The sequence below is a fragment of the Pteropus alecto genome, unplaced genomic scaffold (assembly GCF_000325575.1).
Source record: "Pteropus alecto unplaced genomic scaffold, ASM32557v1 scaffold3, whole genome shotgun sequence".
NCBI lineage: Eukaryota > Metazoa > Chordata > Mammalia > Chiroptera > Pteropodidae > Pteropus > Pteropus alecto.
The window spans coordinates 45016710-45041055 of NW_006442484.1; the positions used below are offsets into that span (position 1 = coordinate 45016710).

At 32.1% G+C, this 24346-nt stretch overlaps 1 protein-coding gene across 2 annotated transcripts in view; it reads right to left on the reverse strand.

The window, feature by feature from the left end:
* ATF2 (activating transcription factor 2) overlaps nt 1-24346 on the reverse strand; it is a 71208-nt gene that overhangs the window by 32545 nt on the left and 14317 nt on the right. The window contains exons 3-10 of one of the 2 annotated variants that reach the window (XM_006921222.3): nt 21814-21888; nt 20433-20502; nt 9862-9958; nt 6841-6959; nt 6280-6408; nt 4032-4210; nt 3317-3431; nt 1383-1469 (exon numbers count right to left, since the gene is read on the reverse strand). In XM_006921222.3, the coding sequence (XP_006921284.3) occupies nt 1383-1469; nt 3317-3431; nt 4032-4210; nt 6280-6408; nt 6841-6959; nt 9862-9958; nt 20433-20502; nt 21814-21845 (828 nt within the window). In that variant the 5' untranslated portion in view covers nt 21846-21888. The remainder of the gene's footprint in view (nt 1-1382; nt 1470-3316; nt 3432-4031; nt 4211-6279; nt 6409-6840; nt 6960-9861; nt 9959-20432; nt 20503-21813; nt 21889-24346) is intronic. The other variant, XM_025039341.1, reaches the window with a different exon arrangement.

A 24346-nucleotide genomic window follows, 5' to 3' on the forward strand; every position in this document is an offset into this window, starting at 1 on the left:
TAAAGTCAAAGTATCTTAAAAGTAGCAAGATGAAGCAGTTACCTACAAGTGAACATCATAAGACTGGCAGCTGATTTCTCAAAAGAAATTATGCAAGACAGAAGGGCCTGGCAAAAAATATTCGACGTGATGAAGACCCAGGATCTACAATCAAGGATACTTTATCCAGCAAAGCTGTTTTTCTGTGAAAGGACAGATAAAGAGCTTCCCTGACAAAAATAAGCTAAAGGAATTTATCATCGCCAAGGCTAGTATTACAGAAATGTTGGAAGGACTTTTTTAAGAAGAAAAAACATGTATCAAAAATAGAAATAAAGAATGGTAATAACTAAATTCCTATCAACAAGTATCTCAATTGGAAAAGAATTAAGTGCTCCAACCAAAAGATAGAGTAGCTGAATGGATAAAAAAACCAGGACCCCTACATATGCTGCCTACAAGAGATTCACTTCAGATTAAAAGACACACACAGACTAAAAGGAAGGGATGTCAAAACATAACGCCTTGATGGACCTAGAGGGTACTGTGCTGAATGAAATGGGTCGGATAGAGAAAGACAAAGATCGCACGATTTCATGTACATGTGGAATCTAAAGAGCAAAATAAACAACAACAAAAGTGGAAATAAACTCATGAATACAGAGAATGTTTTGAGGGCTACTAAATGGGAGAGGCATAGGGGGACGGTGAAAAAGGGCAAAAGGATTAAGAGATACAAATGGATAGTTGCAGAATAGACATGGATATGTAGGGTGTAGCATGGGGAAGATAGTTAATAATGTTTTAATAAATATGTAAGGGGGAAGAAGGGTACTAGATTTAGTGGGGTGATCATGTTGCGAGTTATATGGATCTCTGATCACTATGCTATACAACTGAAACTGGTATTTTATTGTATGCCAACTCTAAGTGAAAAAAAACCTCAATGAATTGTACAGTGTAAATACAAGTAAATAACTGTCTATTATATTTCAATAAAGACAAAAAATATTTCTATGTAAAAAAAAAAACCCCAGCAAAAAGAAGAAAAATACTTATAGCAGCACTGCCATCAAATGATGTACATCTAGTTTCAGCTGTAATATTCCTAGCCTCCACCAGGAGGAGTTGGTTTAAAAAGCCACAGCCAAAAGCCAGACAAACCAATTACAAGAACTAGAAATTTACTCCCAGTCCATCCATTTATTTTAAAGTACCACTAACTAGTCACCATGTTAATGGAAGCTTTCCTTTTCCAAATTTTCTGGTTCTTCTAATAGTGTAATACAGTCCATAATTTTATAAAATGTGATCTAAATTGTGCCTCTGAAGTGGGCTTTAATGGAAAAGACTAATTCAAAACAGGCTCAAGAAATATACAGAACACATAAAATCTTGTTTACCATTTTTGCTTCCGACTGTACTGGTTGAGGAGAGGAAGGACCCGGAATTCCTGGAACACTAGGCACCATGGTGACTGGTCGAACGAGCTATGCAAAAGATAGTAAAAAGTAATTACTAGAAAATAAATTCAAAAGGAGATTTGTACTTTTTTTGCACAAGCTACTATAATTTGAGACTTAGAAAACTGTCTCTACTAAAAAGGTTTATTGATCTTATATCCTGATTTATTCTCCAAAAGTTGACAATTTCTCTGAGACATCTGCTTCCCTATTCAATTTTCACAATTTCTTTTTTAATGGTTCCTTCTTAAAGAAACTCACAATTATCAGTGATAGATGCAAAACTTCTCACTGATCTATCGTGTTTTCATTTTTTAAAAATTTTAGCCCCCATCACACTTCCATTTTGAATGTGAAAGAATGTCAAAACTTGCAACAACTAGGCATAAAAAATAATTTCAACAATTCTGCTTTTCTAAAACATAAAAATTTGATATATTAATATACTGCATGACAAAGAACCCGATTACCTCTAATAATTTCTCTAATAATCTGGAACAGATTTTTCCATTTTGTTTCTTGCTTTTTTAAAAAAACCTAGTATCAACACTGAGTGACTAGTTATTGTATAACTAAAGTATATGTCTTTTTCATTTTGATTTCTTTAAATACAGTTACATTTAACAGGATAACCATATAATCTCAGGTAAAGGGCAAGAATGTTTCCCCCTCAAAAATATTCTCAGAAAAGGGAAAGTAGTCACCTTATATTTGAGTCCTTATTAAGTCTCTCAAATAATGCATTTTGAACAGCAAAGTTCTGTTTGAAGATCACATAATCTTGAAATTATTTCAATCAATGCTAACTCTGGATACGTAGGTCACTTGGAAGAATTAGTTAATAAAAATATTTAACAAATTTTAGTAATATTCCTGGCGTATGAGATCACTGAAAGTGTTGGATGTTACTGTAAGCAAGTTTTTAAAAATAATTTTTAAAAGCTCTTTGATAAATGGTTACACTGTACTGATCAGAACTATCTACGAGATAAAAGAAGAAACTATCTTTTTATTATATAAATGAGTATTAAGGCTTGGGGTAAGATTTCCAGGAAGAGAATAATAAATTCAAAAAGTGTTATAATGAATTTACTTAGGTAAAAATGAAAATATGTTTTAGAAAATTGTGCTAGATGTCTTAAAAAGTGGTTCTAATGATAAAAACTTTAATGTTGAAGACACATTTGAATAGTTTGAATAACACTTTTATAAAATGTGAGAATAGAAAAAAAACATTATTTCTAACTTACATTATTCCAAAGAATAACATTCTTTAACATTCATTAAGTTACTAAATATTGTAAGTAGATATTTAACTATTGGGTCTTTCAAAATTTATATAATTAACATACTCCTCAAAAAACTTTTCTTTTGGATATTCTCATTAAGAAAGTGGGGGGCTAACTATTGTTTCGACTACTTAGATTTTCATATGCTTGGGCTAGCAAAAATATTCTCTAAACCCAACCCGACCATAAAAGTTCACAGAAAGTGTTTTTGTAAACAATTTCTACAATAAGTAAAAATACCAAGGAGTTACATGACAAATGTTCGAATATAAATATCTTCTTAAAGAATAGAAATCTGTGTTAATATTTGAATTCTATAAATCTAGTCAAATTGAAATAGGATGAATAGGAATAATTCTTAATATTAAAAATACAAGAAAAACAATTAAGAATTTTGAAGGATGGAAAATGTTTTCAATCCAATTGTGACTGCCTTGAATGGCATGTTATCACTATAAAGATCAATGAGTAAATACTTGCCACTAGTATTTTGTTTGAATTCAGTTTCATGAAGTGTATTTTTGGATTACAAAGATCAGTTCTACTATAAAGAAAAGATTCAAATAGTCTAAATGTCAGACTTACTGGGACTGCAGCTGGAACATGCACATTAGAACTTGTAATTGATGCAGGAATAGCAACAGGCATGGTTTGTCCATTAGGAAGATGTAACAGAAGAGGAAATGGGCCTGGTACAGGACTAAGAAAAATGAAGGGAAATTGAAATCTCTATCAATTATCTCTAAAAATACACAACTATTTTTACTCCTATTACCATACTATTTAAAAATAAATTTTCTAACCAATGCAAAGTGCAAAATTTAATTATTTTTAATTACATCTTAAATGCATAATGTACGCAGCAGTGCGGGGGGAAAAAAACCCAGGGGAAAAAAAGGAAAACATTATGGATTTACTTAGGAGAATCTTCGATATGGTAAATGAGAAAAATTCTTATCAGAAAGGTCTTGAGAACTACCTGTCTGAAAGGTATGTCATGTGGTGATGGAATAATTTTATGTGTTTTGTGTGAAATAGCATGAAAATAAGAGACCAGCTTAAACTCACATTCTATGTTGATTTATTTTAAAAATTAAGCTGTAGATATTTATTTTCTAATTAGGTAATATTTATATTTAAAAAAGACTACTCAAGTACTTTTTCCAAAAATCAAAGCATGCAGAATATGACACACACACACAACTAAAGTCACAATTTGAATAAATGTCTTAGAAAAAAATCATGGCAACAAAAACTTAACAATTCATAAATAGTTCAATGACTGGCCTAAATCACTTACACAATTGGCCTGTTGGAGGATGGTGCCTGGGTGATTACAGTACTTGAGGTTGGTGAAGGTACTGCCTGCTGAATAATCACACTTGAGTCAGAACTTGTAAGCAGCACATTGGGAACCTGTAATGATGCTGGACGAACAATAGCTGATGTAGGCTGTGCAGTTTGTGCCAATGGTACTTCCTATTAAATGATAGAGAAAATACACAAGTCAATAGATAAAAATGCAAGCAAATTCACATACCTTAATAAGCAGTATAACACACTTCAAAAGCATCCACAGGACACTATTTAATAACCCCACAAAGTCAAATAATATCTAAAGTTAATTAAAAGAAAAATGTTTAAGCACCTGTAAGGTTTCAAATACAAGGTTCATAATTTAATTTTAAAACACCTGAGTGTTATTTTCAGTACAACTTATTTTCCTATTAATCCAGAAATAAGTTAGGCTGAGCAACGCAGCTATGATTCCATGAGAATTTTAGTAAAAATAAATAAAAAATGCAATCCTTTCTCATGGAATCATAGAACTTAAAATTCAGAAGGGATTGGGTAGTCCTACTCCATCACTACAAAAAGGGGAAAGAGATCTAGGAAGACTGTGTTATGGTTGATACAAACTCAATAATAGAAATGTTTAAAAAAATGTTAAAGCAATACAAAATCAACACAAATTTTAAAGCCGTACAAAACACCTTCATTACCAATAATTTCTCAGTATCAAAGAGCCAATATTGATATCTTGAATGTAAAATAATTATAGAATTGTAAATAATTATTAAAGTGACGTCTTTCCAAACTAAAGAAAAAACAGAGTTTGTGAGTTAGCCAGGACCTTACAGAGAGTCTTTCCCCCAGTTTTACAGATCAGAAAACAGATTAAGGGTACCCGTAACTCCTTCACTAGTTAGTATAAAAGTAGTAACTACTTGGGTCTATGTGAACTTTGAATTGGCCTTTATGCTGCCACTTAGCATCAAAATCTTATTAAGCAACATAGGAAGAAAGATAATCTAGTATTATTGGAACTTCATCTATTCAACAAGTTTGAGAATTTATAACATGCCCTCAAGGACTAGTGGGAAGAGAGAGACCATAAACAAGTAAAACAAACAAGAAAATTTCAGATTGAAATGTGTTAGAGTAAGAGTACAACATAATAAATCATGAAAGATTAACCAAAGGAAGGTTGGAGTTGGCTACTTTAGATAGCATAGTGAAGTAACATAAGCTTCTTTGAAAAAATGGCATTTGAACTGATAATGAAAGGATAAGGAGAACATTCTAGGGGGAAGAATACAACACCAAGAGTAATGTCTTTGAGGCAGGAAAAAGTTTGGAATATATGATGCACACACCGGAGAGGATGGATAGGTAAACAAGCCCAGATCAGTGAGGACTTATGGAAGGAGTGTGAGTTACCTTCAATGCAATGGTAACCAGTGAAGAATTTTAAGCAGGGAAGTGACATAAATGTATTATGATAGCTGGGACTAAGGTAGTGACGCTAAAGACAAAAGACGATAAATTAAAAATATATTCGGGAAGCAGATCTGATAAGATTTGCTGTTGGTTTCGGTGTGAAGGAAAAGAAGAAATTAAGAATTCTTGACTTGAGCAACTAGATGGATGGGGAGAAAATTTACTGAGAGAGGAAATCTGTAGAAAGAATCAAGGGCTCTGATTAAGACATACTAAGTTTAAGATGACTGTCCAGGTGGTCCCAAGTTGCCAGGCTGTTCAAGATGCAGAAACTATCTACACCTACAAAGACCTGTACTCAGGCAGTATCATCACTGTAGTTATGTAGTTATAGTAGATCCATTGCTAAGAATGAGTAACTATGCCCTTAACCCTTTAAAAGCCTAAATAACTTTTGTTCAAATAATTTTTAGTTGTAAAGATTCTTAACTAAGCTGTAACCATATAAAAGTAGTGAAAAATAAAACCCAGAAAAATTAAATTTATAAATTTATATATCCTTTCAAAAATAAGTTTTATCTAAAATGACTGCTATTCGCCCGTATAATTTTTCAGTGTGTAATTAAAAGCTAATTACCTACAAAAATGAAATATTCTTTCCTTGAAATTTCTATGAGTATTCACAGGCTTTTACACATAAGACTATTACAACCTGACACTGAATTATGTATAACTTATTCTCTTAACATTTTATGTAGATCAAATATTAAAACAGGGAGATTTTTTCAACTTAGTCTGTGTTTCTACCATAAATACAAATTTCTAACCTTTTCATCACTGGTAGTAGATTCTGGATGAGGTAAAGGACTATCCTGGTGAGTTGTTTCTACAACGGATGGCTCCTCAATTTTGCTTCTTACGATGGGTGTTGCAAGAGGAGATAAATCTAGAGGCATCTAAGATAAATGCAAACATTAAAGAAAATGTTAGGAGTAAAAAAAACAGCCAATCAGTATATCTAAAATAAGAAATCAGGAACTGTAAGCTTTAATTATTGTTCTATCAGAAGTACTCTTTTTTAATTTCATGGTTAACAACATACTTTTTTTTCCTATGTAGTCCATCAGAAAATTTTTTACAATAATTTTTTTCAATTACAGTTGGCATACAATGTTATATTAGTTTCAGGTGTACAACATAGTGGTTAGACATTTATATACCTTACGAAGTGATCAACCTGATAAATCTAGTACCCATCTGATACCATACATAATTATTACAATATTATTGACTATATTCCCTGTTATGCTTTATATCTTCCTCATGACTATTTTGTAACTACTATTTGTACTCCTTAATCCCTTCCCCTTTTTTACTAAACAACATACTTTTTTAATGTCGTCTTCTGAAGCTTTCTTGAATTCATTCTCAAATGGACTTGCCAACTCATTGAACAAACCCACTTCTTCACAGTTTTTCAAGAATCTTGTTGGTGTTGGGGTCTGATCTGAAATAAATGTCAAAAAGCAATCATATAGATTTAAATATTATATAAGACCCTAAAATATAGCTAGTAAATTAACAAATTAGCAGGACTGGTTCAGTCAGCTGTTAATTCTCTCTTTGGAAAGACCTCTTCCTTTAAGGCAAACAAAATTTGGTTAAGTTCTTTTGCAGTTCGAGATACTTCCTCCAAGTTTATGAACCATAAAAGTATGAAAGAAGTCCTCCTTGTTCCTTAGTTCATACCATCTCTCTGAGTAGAGTGACATAAGAGTCTTCTATGCAGAGATCAACTATTATCATTACTTAACACAAAAATTTAAAAATATTTATATTATAAAAAATTACATTAAAAATACATGCAATTTGGGGAGAAGAGCATGTATATATTCATTCTAACTTGGCCCTTCCACTAGTATTCATAATCTATATGAAAGCAAGCTTAAGATAAAACAAAATCTTTAGTAGGTAGATCAAAATACTATAAGGAAGAAAAGAAGGTTAAAACAAGAGCTCTAAAACAAAAACAAAAAACAAAACCTTTCTTTTTACCATCTATGAAACCAATTTTCTATTTTAATGCATTTTTCAAGCCTGTACAAGTTTCATATCTATGGAATGTTCTAGCTTAATTTCTAAGCAGCAGAGGAATAGTCAGCTCTACATTCTCAAAACTTGAAATATTTTAACTATACTTAAATATGTACTCATATAATGTGCATTAACACATGTACTGAATGCATGTGTGTACATGTGTTGGTTATAGAACAAGTGACAGTTAAGGTCCATGTTGAAAAAAATAATTTATGGATTTTGCCTGTTAAGTCTTATTAATTTCACGGCTACTCGTTCATATTGATCACAGCTGGGAGTACATTCAAATTCCATTCACGTTTTATACATTTTAAAGCATCAATTTTACAGGTTAGATCATGGATATAAGCTAAATAAAAGTATAAAGATGACTCCTTGTTTAACATAAAATACTCATAAAATCTTTTGGGAATTTAAAATTCATATATTTGTTAACTATTGTGTCTCCAAAGTAGGTATTACCTACTGTTTTATCTTTGCCCCAACATGCCCCTTAATATGATATTAAGGTATGAACGTTTACTACATATATAGTTAACGCTATTGTCACACACATTAGACATAATGGAGGCCTATTAGTATTACCAGAATTACTGAAGGAGCGCTACTGTATCATCACTTTACCTATTAGTTAGTCTGAAACTTACATACTCCCTATTCCTGAAAAGACTTCCAAAATCATATTATGGTAAGGGCCCAGCGTGCATGTATCAGCTTAGGTCCATCATGACTGAATTAGTAAGGTGAATATAAATTTGAATCTTCTGTTGACACTTAAAGAGTTTATTTATCTAAGCCCAACGGAGGGTTCCTAATTTGTGTTAAAGTCTTAAAAAAATAAAATGCATATGCATAAATAACTTTTAGCAGTGATTACTGGAATGATCAAGCTTAAGAAACGTCAACACAGGCACATTCATTTAAACATGCAGATGGCTTATGGCTATTGATCATCAAATATATATCACACACATCATGCATTATATTTTACAGTAATGCTAAACTACTCATCTCAATGTTAGTAAAAAAATGGTCAAGTGCTATGTTTGAATGTGTTCTATTTTTCTATTGTATTAAATGTAAATAGGAAAGTAATTTCTACAAAGCAATCTCAAACATTTTTGAGTTAAAAAGTTATAGAGAGAGACACTGCTCTAAGGCAGTCTGTTTCAGAGAAGTGTCTTAGGCATGAAGTGACCCTTCCAGGCTGTTGTGATGTTGCTTGTTTTTTTTTGGCTCTCGCTCTTAACATCTGACGTATAATATTCTAAAGAAATGCACACCTTACTCTTTTCTGCTCACTTTTACTTATGGAACTGAAGATATGCTGAACATTCCCTTACATTTTCATAAATAAATTGTTTTTGATAAATTACCAACTTTTTGTTACCTCCAATTTTTTCATTACAAAAATTCTGATGTTGAAAAAGTACAGGTAGAACCACCTAATATTTGCCTCATTAACTCTCCAAAGACTGCTTACAACAATTTGATCTCTATGTCTGGGTAATAATTTAAAAGTATTAAGAATCTGTGGTAATGACACAAAAGGCCTGAAATTTACATAAATGTAAATATATTAAATTTTATATACCTTATCATACTTTTAAAATATATAAAATGCAGTGAAATACAAATTATCTGTGCATACATAAACATAGATGTGTGTTGATATATATTTAAATACCAAAAATGGGGCAACTAATATAGCATAGAGAACAATAAATCGATGTATGAATTGAGTTTCTCTTTTCACGTACTGTGAAGGATAATCATCTGCTTAGGTAATACTGTATGTTCATAGGATCATACCAAAAAAAACCAATGAATTCAGGAGAGTACTGAGAATATTTTACTAACACAGATGTTTAGTCCAAAAAAGATATATAAACAGAATCTTAATGAAAAAATCTGTTTTGTGCTCCTCCAATAGGAGGAGCCTGATTATTTTCTATTTTCCCACAGCATTGTAGACCAGGTATAAACAGCTAAAAGAAACAATGACTAAACATCACATTAGTTCAATTATCAGTTAAATGTAAACTTTGGAGATGATATGAATGTTTCCAGAGTTCTAATTAACTTCCGCAAAATTGACATCGAAACTACATTTGAAAACCATACAAAAAAGTGAAATGAATGGTCAGAAGGAAACATGGAGATGTAATGGGTAAAATACATGTTGCCAACATTTAATGTAAATGAAATCATTGGAATATCACCAGACTATATTATTTACAGAGAATACACAAAAATTGTGCACATTCCAGGTGAAATATGTATATAAGCTATTAATAAAAGCATATACTAACCAGCCACAATGACACTGTCATTACGTGCTGGACCAAATTTCAGTGTCATCTCATGTTTATGTTTATGGACAGCCAAATGATCCTCGTTGGTAAAACGCTGTGGCAAAAAGTTTTAAAATATAGTTAAGATTTTCAATTTGATCAAATAAGTAAAATAAGGAAATTCATTTCCACAACATGTAAAACCACCATTAACAATGAAATAGCAGTTTGTTAACTATAAAAGAATCTATTGTTAGTATAGATAAACAAACTAGACTTCAAATAATCATAGAGAAACTCATTACCCAAGAATAAGCAATACTAATATATTACTAGGTCACATAGCTCATTTGAGAGCATATAAAAACAAAACCTGAGGCAAAGAAACTTTATATGAATTTCCTTTGGACATTAAAAACAGAACACTATTAATTTTTTGCCATATCATAGTAGAAATATATGCTCCATGGTGTAATGACTTTTGAAGGAAGTACTGTATTTACATAGACTTCAGGTTACTTACCACTTTTAAAATGAGAATTTTTTAATAAAAATATTACTCCTGGATGAATTAAGAAGTAAATCAGGTTCTTTATGTTACCATATAAAAAAAGAATGCCTCTGTCATAATTCAGTGAAGAAACAGCAAGCAATACAATAATACAGTTCATTTTAAAATACGATTAAATTTTTAACTTAAAATAATTAAAGTGATATTTTCTTCACTTTGTTTCATCACAGTTCTTATATTAAAAATGAAGCCAAATTATTTTTATAGATACACTTAACTTGCATAGGTCCTGCATGCCAAAGGTAACATTTATGATTACAGCATAATAAATGCACCATTTAAATATCTCCTATGTCTGGATATAAAGCTTTACAAAGATGCTCTTTACTGAGCAACATTTACAATTGAAAATAGGGGGCACTTACTTTTTATTTCATTTTATAATAAAATGCCAAATTAAGAGATCTAAATTCAGTCTCTAGGGGTGGCTCCATAGTGTAGTGGTTAGCACGTCTACTTTGCATGCAAAAGGTCCTGGTAGAGCCATGGACCATACCCCAGGTGTGCCAGCCCCCCTGGGTGTGCCAGACTCTGGGTGCAGCAGGCTCCGGGCGAATGCCACGAGCATGTGGGAGGAGATCCAGTTCTTAAGGGGAAACGGCAACATCCACAGGTCAGGGGTGGAAGTGGGGGCATTAAAGAGGGGAAACTAAATAAATAAAGTCAATCTCTAGACTATGTCCTTACAAATGGGGATGTTAAAATTTTACATATTTGAACTTGGTTCCCCTAAACCATCAAAATGAATTCCTTCTCTTATGGTCCCTCCTCCCTCTATCCAATCACTATATCCTTTCATGTATCTAATAATAGTAGCTTTAGGGTAACATTAAAACAATGTAAAAGAATAAAATATGTCTTTCCATTGTACTTTTTATTCTAAAAGTTTTTAATTATTCTAAAAGTATGTCACTGAGTACCTTTTTCATCCTTAGCGCTGCCCACCAGATCCTCAATCTGTAGAAATTAATGCCTCATTTATGTTCCACTATGCTCTGCACAATGCCTTGATCATAGCACCTTTCAACATTATATTGATATTTTTGTATGTCTGTCCTTTTAAGTAAGCTGAGCTCCTACTGTTTGAGCTCCCCCAAAGTTAGCATATAGTAAACGTTTAATAAATGTTCACTGAAAGAATAAGCTCCTTACAATAAAAAAGTTGAATCTTCAAGTTCAGTCTAAAGAAAAAACAAACCCATGAAAATCACAGACTGTACAGTAAAGTGAATTAGCTTTCATTTAATTTGGCTATATTTTGCTATCAAAATAAATATGGTTTACTACCAAGTCTTTAGGTTACTGTACACACCAACAGGAAATCATCATTATATAACCCCTCTTCAGAACCTTCTTGAAGATGAGTGTTCAAACGCAATAGTACCTCTACCCCTTGACTTATTCACTTGTCAAATATTTACTGAGCACCAACTTAGGCACTGGGATCATAATCCACCTCTTCTCCCATTCGAGTGCTATTTTCCTATTGCTTTATCATTGTAAGAACCGCCCCCTCCACACCTCCCCGCCCCCGCCAATTTTGGAGGAATAAGTTGTCATCCTTTGATAGACTCAAATATTTACTGAGCACCAACTTAGGCACTGGGATCATAATCCACCCTCCCATTCGAGTGCTATTTTCCTATTGCTTTATTATTGTAAGAACCGCCCCCCCCCTCCCTCCCCGCCCCCCCCCGCCTTTTTTGGAGAAATAAGTTGTCATCCTTAGACTGTTGAAAAACAAAGCTCTTAGAGAATGAACATATCTGTAGAGTTTACTGGCATTATTTCATTGCTTTTTACTTAGCAATATAGTGTTAAATGTATATGTCTTACATTCCAAAGCAAAATGCACTTTATGTTCCAAATAACCTAATAATGTGGATTCTTCACAGAAGACAATCATTAATTCTAAATGAATGCATTCTGGTAAACGTCCTAGATTTTAAAATGGCAAAGTCAGCATAATTAACAGATAAGAACTTGCAGAGTTATCTCCTAGAAATTTTATTCTACCAGTATCTCTGCTTGGATTGGTCTGACCACAAATATCCAAGTGCAACTACGTATAGGATATGTAACATTGTTTTGTACCAAACATGAGGAAATGGCACCAAGATTTTGATTCTAAGCGAAAAGGAGCCACTAAAAGGATCCTTAAAAACATTTACAGTCATATTAATATTAAAAGGGAAATACAAGAAATATGAATTTACAAAGTCTCATGTAGGTTCTACAGATCAAATTTACCTAAATGCTATTTATAAAGCGACTTTATATACATATATGGAAAAAATACACTGAAATTGGCCCTTGATACAGGTGAGTTTAACCTTGGCTGTCATGTAAGAAAATTTATTTACCTCTAACAAGAAACCTAAAGATAGTGTCAAAAGGCAATCCTGTCAAAAGGCAGTCACCAAGATACATGTATAAATACACACACACACACACACACACACACACACACACACACACACACGTATTTTTCAAATACTTATAAAGGAGCTAATACATGCTAAGATAAAATTTTTGCAGAATATATTTGAATTGCTTTCACGGTCAAATTTAAAAATTTATTCTAAAAATAAATTTTGTACAAAAATTGTAATGATACTGCTAGTAATAACAACATATTGAATGCATATAATTTCTTTCTTCCAAGCAATTGAGAGTACAAATGTAAAATGTTATAGATGCATTCAGTATTTTGAGTACAGATGTGAACAAGACTTTGAGCATACAGCTGAGTAAAAAATGGGAAAGGCAGTCAAGAAAGGTAGGACAGGATAACTATCTTAAAAGGTTAAAAAAAGGGTAGCCTGAGAGATAGGAGGGACATGAATCAGATGCTTCTATAATAAATTGATATAAGCTTTGATATCTGAGAAATCCATGTTTCCAAGGCTTGAACACTCACCAGAATTAACTTCCTAAGAAATCAGTCACTTGCATTTAATACATGCATTTACATATACAATGTAAAGTATTATTCCTATTTAACAGGTAAATAGATACAACTAAATTATAAAGCCATCAGGACATTAGTTGAAGGATTCTATTCAACATCAGGTAGTTACTGATTAACTCTCTTTCTCTCTTACACACAAACACACACATATCTCTCCACTGAAACTTTAGACTAAATAAAACAAATCTTTATCTCCTTCATAAAATAGTTTATAATGTTTACATTCTACCAAAAAAAAAACAATTTTCAATGAGAATATCACCAAAAGCAAAAATATTATCAATAAAACAGAAGAATTCCAATGTTAAATGAATCTTTCACTAAATTATCTCACTTTGTCTCTTTAACTGAAGTCAATGGAACATCTTTAAAACAAATGAAATTAACAGAACTCTGTGAAATAGTTAATAGTGATGGAGGCATATAAAAAAAGATTTAATATCAAGAGTCAACAGTTAAAATTCTTTGCATTGATTTCTACAGGTCTCTCTCTCTGAAATGATATTATCAACAAAATATAGTTTAAATTTTAAAGATCTATTTGAAAATTTAAATTTGACTAAGTCTATTAAGTGTATTAAGGCTAAAATTCAAATTTGGAATAATGTCATCATTTAGTTGTGACAAAAAATAATTTGCACTATCACCACTGAATTGGTGCTTCTAAAATCAATTTTTATTTGAACTTTTAATTTCTTAGGAAATACTATTTTAATCTAAATAGAGACTATACCATTTCTCTTACAGCATTATTTAACAAATGTGATGCTGACAATAGCCAGGGTACTATTTTGATCATTTAGTTATATTCTTACAACACAGAGATTATTTTAAGTCTCTTAGAGAACAAACATAAGTAAAAAAAAAAAAACAGTAATCATACCTAAATTGGAGTGTTCATGATGAAAACAGAGCTTAAACTATTAGAATGAAAAATTGGTTTAGCTTTTAAAGATAATATGACGAAATGTATGAAAAACCTCCAATATGTGTATATTTTGACCAAGTAATTCTACTTTTAAAAATGTATTTTAAGGAATTAGAGATGCATATAAAGGGCTATGTAGAAGGCTATTCATCACAATGCTGCTTATAACACTAGAATTATAAAATTATATAATTACAAAATAGTATGTTACTTTATATTTTATATTCTTATATAACATATATTATGTAACTTAAATAAAATTAAATTTTATTAAAAAATTATAAGTTATAAAATTATGAAAGCCCATAGAGAGGAATAGGCAAATAAATTATGGGATAGGCTACATAGCAACTTAAACTAATGTTTTTAGTTAACATACAAAATGTTCACGACACATACAATGTCATCTGCATACAAAGAGAAAACAAAACTTATGTGTGCAGTATGGTCCTAATTTTGTTTTAAAAATAAAAGGGGAGAAGAATTTATGAAATGCATTAAATGTTAACAGAAGTTTTCTGGATCGTATCTTGTCTTTTTAAACCTGTCGATATTTTCTATGATACTTTTGTAATTAAGGGGAAATAAAAACTTTTTATGTTAATTGAAAAGATAACATATGCAAAAACCTGTATTCAAATATACCTTGAAGTCTGAACATTCTTTTTAGGGATGACTCACTACATATGTAATGTAAGAGTAGGCTTGGGTTCAAACTTAGGCAGCGTGTGTGTATGTGTGTGTGTGTGTGTGTGTGTTCCTGGGACAGAGTTTTAGTGATGGTTTTGAATAAACTTTATATTTTGAAAATCTTAAATTTACAGAAAAGTTGCAAAGATAGTACTAGAGTTCCTGTATATCCATTACCCACTTTCAATCCTCTCTAATGTCCTCATCTTACCTTACTGCAGAGTACATTTATCAAAACTAAGAAACCAACACTGATACATTATTGATAACTAAACCCCAGACTTTGGTAACTTTGTTTTAAACTTTAAAAGTATTACAGCAGGTCCTTGAATACTGTGTTTCGTGTTTCTCATTATAACATTGATGAAATGCTGTAGGAACTTAACTCTTGTTTTTATCAATTTGTCTATGGTACAACTGGTTTCATTTTATGTCATCTGGCCTAAAGTCAAAGAACTTATTGACAACATGGAGGACTTACTATACCCAGCTTAACCAGATTCAGGCTCCAAATGACATTTTGCTATGTCCCCCAATGTAACATCATCTCTGAAAACTATGACAAGGACTGCTAGCTGTCCCTCAATATCTATTACTTTCTTTCCTTCAAGAACAGAACTTCCAAATTTTAGTTGAGTACTTGGTTGCCCAGAACATAAAAACTATATTTTCTAGCTTCTTTTGCAATTAGGTGGCCATGTGATCAAGTACTTGCCAAAAAGAATAAGTTAAAATTATTTGCATTACTTCTAGTTAATGTGCCTAAAATGGTGGATATGTGTGTGTGCTCTGCTTCTCCTTCTCTCGCACTATTGTTGGAATGTAGACTTGATGACAGTAGCTTAGAACAGCCATCTTGGACCTAGAAATGGAAGTCGCATATTTAAGATAGCAGAGCCAGCCTGCTCAGAACTCCTACCTCTGGGTTGTTACATTAAAAAAAAAAAAAAGAAAGAAAGAAAGAAAGAAAGAAACTGTTCAAGTTACTGTTAGATTGAGTCTCTGTCTTAACCTGCATCCTAATACAAGTGGCTAAAAATGTGTCACCCCTAAGACTATTTAAAACAACATGACAGCCTCTAAAGGTAATTTCTTTTGTGCAATGGAATAAACAGAAATGTAGTTTTTTTACGGTGACAATATCAAAGGAAATATATCTATATGCTTTCTTTTCTTTAGTCAAACCTACACCTCTTCCCTGCTTTTCACTCAGTTACTATAGATTGTCTGTGGTGCTATTTAAGGCCAGTCCCACCAACTGAGCACTGGATCCCATCTTCTCTTATTTACTTATGGACCCCAACCTTGCAACAGTCCCTGTCTCTGAGATGTCAAATATGCTGTGATATTACGCCTTAAAATGCAAAACAAGCAAAAAAGCGCCATCTTCAATCTTCCTCTGGCTTTATTTTACTGTTCCCTTTAAGCTAAACTCCAAGAAAGAGCTTTCTTCGCTTTCTTATAATGTCTCCACTTCTGGTTCTCCCTTCTCTTCAATCTATTCTGACCACATTGTTGTCATTGACACTTCACTGAAACTACTCTTATTAAGGTATCTAATAACCTCTAATAGTAATTACTGAATTCTCACCATATCCTATCAACTATATGACTCCATTGTTCCCCCTACTTTGAAACACTTTTTCTAACTGACTTCCAGGACATAATTTTCTTCATTGTCTTTGCTTCTCAGTCTCCCGCTCCATCCACCACCCTCCTCATTTCTGACTTCTATACACTGGAGTGTCTTAAAGCTTAGTTCTCTCCCTTCTTCTCTATACTATTTAAATACAAAAGTAAAACTAAGCAAATATGGGAATTATAGATTATCAAAATGTTTTATAAATCTTGAAAATGTAAAACTAGGATAATTATCAGGCATTAGGAGAGGTAAGAAGCATGAATGTTAACTCCTTTCATAATAAGGAGTCTAAAAAACAATTCTAACTTAATGTTTTCCTTTTTTTACTATTAGAGAGGTCTTTTAAGAAACAATCTTACAATACACAACATATATTCTTATATTCGGCAACAGGTTTCTTTTTGTAAAAAAAATTTAAATGTAATGCTTTTATTAAAAAATAACATTAGTAATAAGTCAATCACAAAATAACAAACAATTCTTACTACTTTAAGAAAAGACAAGGAGAAGAATTAGGGGCTTGTTTGAGACTGAGGTTCTAAGAACAATTCCTAGAACAACATAGCAAAACTGGTCATTATCTAAAGCCTGCCTCTAGAAACATATTGCATTCACTGCAAACCAGGGATTACAGAGTCATGTTGTGTTTGTTCAATCTACTACAGCAAAATGGATATCTTGAGTAATGCCACCTCTCTCTATATTTAACTCAGTCTTAATCCAAGGGGTAAATGTGATTTACCAAAATGAAAAAATCTGATTGGTGGAACCTAAAATCATATCCAGAATTCTACTTGCAAGGGATTCTGGGAACTGTTATTTTTAGCTTTCCTGAATTTATAAAAATAAGAGACATCAAATATATCTCCAAAATGTCAAATCAGTATATGTCTATGTCCATTGTTACCACCTAGTCAAAGCTGCTGTTGTCTCTCATTTGACTGCTGCCAGTCTATGCTCTACCTGCTTCCACTTTTAGCTCAGTAAGGGCTTTTCACTGCTCTATGAATAAAACCCAAATACCTTATCACGGTGTACAAAGCCCAACAGGATAGTGACTCTTTTTTCTCCCTATCTTTCTGACTTCATTTTTACCCTCCTCCTTGTTGATTGCTATATGTTCTAGCCACAAGAATCATCTTTCTGTTCTTAAACACAACAAACCCATTCTCTCCTCAGGGCCTTTATATTTGTTGTTCCTTCAGTCTGGAAACCTCTTCCCCCAAGTATGTGTAGGATTTGCTCTTACACTATCATGTCATTATTTAAATGTCACCTTATCAGAGAGGCATTCCCTGATCGACCTATCTAAAAGAGCACAACTCCAGTAACTCCTATCTTTACTCTGCTCAACATCATTAGACACCAGGTTAAATTAAAATCACAATAAGATACCACTACACTCTCACCAGAATGACTATAATTAAGAGTATCCAAAACAACCTTGAAAAAGGAAAACTAATTTGGAGAACTTACCCTACCTTTCTGGAAAGCTTACTGTCAAGCTAGAGTAATTAAGACAGTATGGTATTGGCATAAATGTTGACGTATTGATGAAAAGAACAGTATAGAAAGCTCAGAAATAGACCCGCATTTATATAATCATTTGATTTTCAACAAAGAAGCTGAAGCAATTTAATGAAGAAAAAGAAATCTTCTCAGCAAATGATGCTAGAATATCTGAAAAACCATATGAGAAAAAATTAAGTTTCAACTCCTACCTCACACTAAATACAAAAATTAATTCAAGATAGAACAAAAACCTAAATAAAAAACCAAGCTTTCAGAGAAAAACGAAGGAGAATATCTTTGTGACTTAGGGTAGGCAAAGGTTTCTTAAACAAGTCACAAAAAGCAACAAACACAGAAGAGAAAAAATTAATACATTAGACTTCATTAAAATTGGAAACAACTATTCACCAAAAGATATTAAGAAAACTAAGATGCTAACCAGACTTGAAGCAACTATCTGACAATGGACTGGTATTCAGGATATATAAAGAACTCATACAACTCAATAATTAAAAGACAACCCAATTTTTAAAAACAGGCAAAATGAGACCAATGCAAAATGACTGCGGCTCATGTAAAAGACAGGGTAGCATGTTTTCAGTTTTAATAGGGACACGCAGAAAAGTTCCAATTCTTCCTGACATTTCTTATTAGCCAAATAAACATGGTCTAGATTAGAGTGTCTATTATAAAAATAAGAGGAGAACAAGTCAATTATATTTCAATGAATGAATAGCCAGGGGTCCTAATTAAAATGACCAGAAAGAAAAAAGGAGGCAAAAGATTTCAAAAGATATTTCACAAAAAATGTAGTATACAAGCAGCCAATAAGCACACAAAACAGTGCTCATCTTTCAGTTATCAAAGAAATACAAGTTAAAATCACAAGATATATCAGTATACACACAATGAAAATGGCTAAAATTAGACTGACAACACCAAATTTGGCAAGGATATGGAATAAAATCTATACATTGTTGGTGGGAATGTACAGTGGCACAACCATCCTGGAAAGCAGTTTGTCAATTTCCTAAAAAGTAAATATATACGTATCATATGATCTCACCATTACATTCCTACATATTTACCCAAGAGAAAAGAAAGTATGTGTCCAAAGACTTGTACACAAATATTCACACAAGCTTTATTTGTAATACGTAAAAACTAGAAATAAGGCAAATGTCCACAAATATTTGGAAAAACTGTGGAATTACAAAACACTACTCCTCAATGAAAAGAAACTATTGATCATATAATATGGAGAAATTATAAATCATTTATGTAGAATGAAAGAAGCCAAAGTACCTACTGTATGATTGCATTTATATAAAATTCTAGAAAATGCAAACTATAGTGACAGAGGCAGATCAGTGGTTGACAGGAGTGGGAGGGGTGGAAGGGATAACATGAGCATGAGGACACTTTTGGGATGAAGAATTTGTTCACTATATTATGTTGATTTTATGGGTATATATATGTTAAAATGTATCAAATTACACACTATAAGTATGTGAAGTTTACTTATATCAAATATTCCTCAATTGAAAATATGAACTAAAAAAATAAAAACAATATGAACTAAACAAAACAAATAAGAACCCATAAGACACTTTAATGCTCGTTTATCATTTATAGTTTGTATATTTAAGTATTTTGTAATTTCAGTACGCATTAAATTTATTCTTCCATTCCTAGTGTCTAGTTATTTTAGGAGTAGATTAATTATAATAGCAATAGATTAATAAAGAATAGTCTGTTAAAAACACTAAAATATTATTTTCGGAAACAAACTGGGGTATTATTTTCTGAAAACGCTTCCACACATGCTCTGTATTAAAGATGTTAGACTTAACATTAATACATTAGTAATATTCTTCAGGTAAATATTTTAGTTAATTTCCTAAGTTTCACAAGTAAAATAATTTTCATATAAGATAATGTACATCTGATTTCCATTTAGGCAGCTTACAATGATTTTCAACCAATAATGGTCAAATGAAACTACTTTTAAACCCTGGATTCCGTCCAGGTTTTCTACTTTTCCATTATATGACTTCATTTTTTTCCCTTATATTAGATCGAATTTTTAAAAACTCAGATAATGCTATTGAGGAAAAAGAAAAATTTCTTTCCAAAATTTTTCTGGATTATTTTCATTTAACTCCAAAATTGTACAAAACACTGTAAGAGAATCCTTTTAATGATAACGTATACTGTCATCAGTGTTTTAATAAAAGTGAATATACAAAATGATTTAAAGTAATTTATATATTACCTGGCCACATCCAGGGGCAGTGCATAGAAAGGGTTTGTCATCACTCATATTCCACAGGTCCTTGTATTGCCTATAATAAAACATTAAAAGATGGCTAAATGTTTTACAGTACAGATTTTTAAATAAAGAGTAATTTAAAATGTTATATTTTATTTTCACTAAGTTTATTAACTCTTTATTTGGATGTGAAATAGAACACTTTTACTGACATTTTAACCCTCTCTTCCATTTTGAGTAGACAAATATATGTAACATGCAGATTTTATACTACAGAAAAAAAAATTAGGAACTCTAGACTATCAGGCTAAATTTGTTCTGTTCAACAGTATAATTGCAGAAAGAATAAAATACTGTAGTTAGAAAATCACCACTTTAATCCCTAATGAAATAATGGCTTTAGGTTGGATCAGGCTAACGGCACCTGAACTCACAGGTCAGTCTTAAATTAGGACACAAAGACATTATGCGCCTCCTGATATGATGCAATGGAAAGAACATGAAGTATTCTTGGGGGAAAAAAGTCAAACTTGAATCTCATACAGGAGACAAACATGTAAAATCATGTAAAACAATACCAAGTTGCAATTAGCTAACTTCTATAGGACAAAAGACCTATCTCTTCAACAAATAAATATCATGAGGAACAAAAGAAGAGAGGAGGTAGGGAGGAGCCTGTTTTAGGTCAAAAGAGATTTAATAAACATAATAACCAAATGCAATATGGTGACCTTTTTGGATCCTGATTTGAACAAAACAACTACAAAAAGACTTTTCTGAGTCAAGATTATATTCCCACTTTTCGATTTAGATTTTAAGTTCCCAATTATTTCTTCTATAAACTTGTAGGTTTTTATTGTTTTTGCTTTCTTTCTAGAAATTACATATTAATAACTGTATTTGACTCAACTAAAAATTCTATAACACTGCTCTTTTTCAACACTAGCTTGTTACCTTTCACAGCAGTTTCCCAAAGCATTTTCAATAGGATAACAATAGTTATTACAGAACAAAGGTATGTGGCCAAAAAATTTGGGAAATGCTGGAGTAATTTTTTTTGGTAGGACTTTTCAGAGTCATTAACATGTTCAAGTGCAATGACTGGAGGAGCACAGAGAATATGGCATTTTGCCACACCCATTTGCTATCTGAATCCCTTTTCACAGAATATGTCATGGGACTAGTATTATTATGTCTGTCATAGTTAAGTATATTTTGATGCTCTCTTTGATAATTTAAAAACACAATAGAAGTATCAGCTAAACTACATACTAGATAAGTATTTTCTTAAGAAAACACTAAAATATTTATTTAGAAACAACTTTTGAAAACTTTTATAATCTAAAATATTTAAAATGGCTAATACCAAATATTGCATACACACCTGGCAGAATTCACACGTAACTTGAATTTCATAAGTTGAGCAACTTATCACGTCCTTTTTTTCATGGCAAGGATACTGAAAAACAAAGTGGTTTCCCACTGGTAATAATAGTTTTGAAACATTTCTTGAAACACTGTAGAAAGTAAAAACACTCAATAACATTACTGTCATCCAGAAATCCAGTCATTAAGAATCTTTTATAACAGAGTACTCCTTCTGAAATATGAACACTGATGTAAATGCCTTAAACAAAGGTATATATTAATATATCCAATTCCACACAAAGAGGATAAAAGAGGAAGAAACATTTAATTCAGCCTTTATGGCTGTGGTTGAAGAGCAACCAGCGAGAGGGTGAAAAGCCTGAAAAAGATGAGATCTAGTATTTCAAAATACCTATTCAGAAGGCTTTTAAATTTTTTAAAATGTAGTTGGTGGTGGTCAGGTTCTTAGTCTAATTCATCAAAACCTATTTGTCTCATAATGTAGTTAGTCTATATAAGCATAACTTTATAACTTACTTAGCTATTATCTTAAGGACAAGTACAATATACTAAAACTATCCAGGTCAGTGATCCATTTTTAAAATTCTGCTAATACTATTTCATCTTACAATCACTGAAACCATATCTGGTGGTGATGAGAGTAACTTTTTGCACTTATTCAAATAAGCCAATGGTACAGAGAAAAGAAATCTTATTTTTCATAATTTTGCTTATAAAATTATGGTATCAAGAATGTCAGAAAAAGTGGATAATTCGTGTAGAGAAATGTGTAAATAGCCACAGTTCTGAGTCCTGGAGTCAAGAGTGATCTGCTATGGGAGATGGGACGAAGAAAGTTTTTCCCTGGCCTTAGGCAAAACTTGTATCTGGTAGGATTCCATTTCTTCATTTATATCCAACTTTACCATGCTGTCTGTGCTAAGAGGGAAAAGAACACTAGAATAACCTATATAGGTTATCCTTCTGTCATTACCAGTAGAATGTGGGCTCAATGAGGGCAAGGAATTTATCTTCAGGTTAACTACCTAAAATAGTGCCTTGTTCATATCATTTACTCATTAAATATTAAGGCATGAATAGACAGCCATTAGATATGAACAAGTCAAATAAGTTTAGTTCACTTTACCTAACAAAAACCTTCTAAAACTAATAACAAAATGCAGTTTATATTGCTTTTAAAAACCAAAGTAATATTTAAACTTAGTTAAGTTCCAGAAACATTTAAACACCAAATGAATGCCAAAATACAAAGGTGAAAAAAGCCCCTGCACTTGAGAAACTTTCATTCTAGCAGAAGAAAGAGGAATGCAGTCATTTAACTTCAATTCCTTTTGTAATAATAAGAGTTGAAATGACTTACTTAAGGTAAAAAATGGGACAAGAACCCTTCTACTGTTATATTGTGCCTACCAACTGGTATGCCTTGCTCTACTAAGCATACCAACTATTATACCTTGCTATTCTATACCTACCAACTAGACAGAAAGTTTATATAAACCACCTTTAAAAAAAATAGTATAGACAGACTCTTTTGGGACTTGTAGAGTTATTCCACTGACCTATTAAAATCACACATAATAAAAAATGCCAATAAGAAAATAGTATAGAACACTTTAAGAAAAGATGAATAGAAGCAAATGGAAGAAATTAACTGGCAAACCATTTCTTATAACTTAAAATTAATATAAAAGCCAAGCCCCAGAACAAAAAATATATAAGGATATCTTCATTGAAGGCAGCCCAGTGCAGAGTGTCAGAGCCTGGACAGGGTGATAAAGGTGTCTATGGGTGGGGGAAGGGGTTTGTGCTAGAGGGGAGTCTGAGTTGGGTGAGGAAAATATGTGGAGGGGGTACATAGCCTGATGCGGGATGTCAGTGCCCAAGCAGGTTGAGGAGTTATCCACATGAAGTAAGGAAGAGGGTTGGCACTAGTCTAGCAAAGGATATCAGGGCCCAAGCAAAAAGACATCTGCTCAATGAGGAGGAAAGGATCTAGTAAAAACATATAATTAATTATATACACACATAGGGATTAAATGAATAAGTAAATATAAAGGATGTGGTGGGTGAAGGCAAATTCACATTATGAGTGAAGGTAATTATTTATACAGAACGAACCTTTGTATTAGATGAGGTTTAGAGATATTGGTGTGAACTCATGATTTTCAGTATAGATATAAAGATATATAGATATAAAGATATGTATATATGTGTACATATATACATGCATATATATTTCTATGCTTCTCTAGCTGTGTCCACTGAGAGGGCTTTGGAACACTGATATCACAATAGCTAGAAGCCCACTTAGCACCCAGATCTTGATGTCTAAATACCAATCTCCACCAAAAGGAACTTGGGCTCCTTGAAAATTTGGATGATTCCAGGGCTGGGGCAGGGAAAGTACAGATGGGCCTTGAATATCTTGTCTCAGAAAGTAAAGAAGGACTTACATATGGATTTGGCCAGAAAGTGGCCAAATCTAGAATAATTTGAGAATCAAAATATATGATAGTAATGGGTCATAT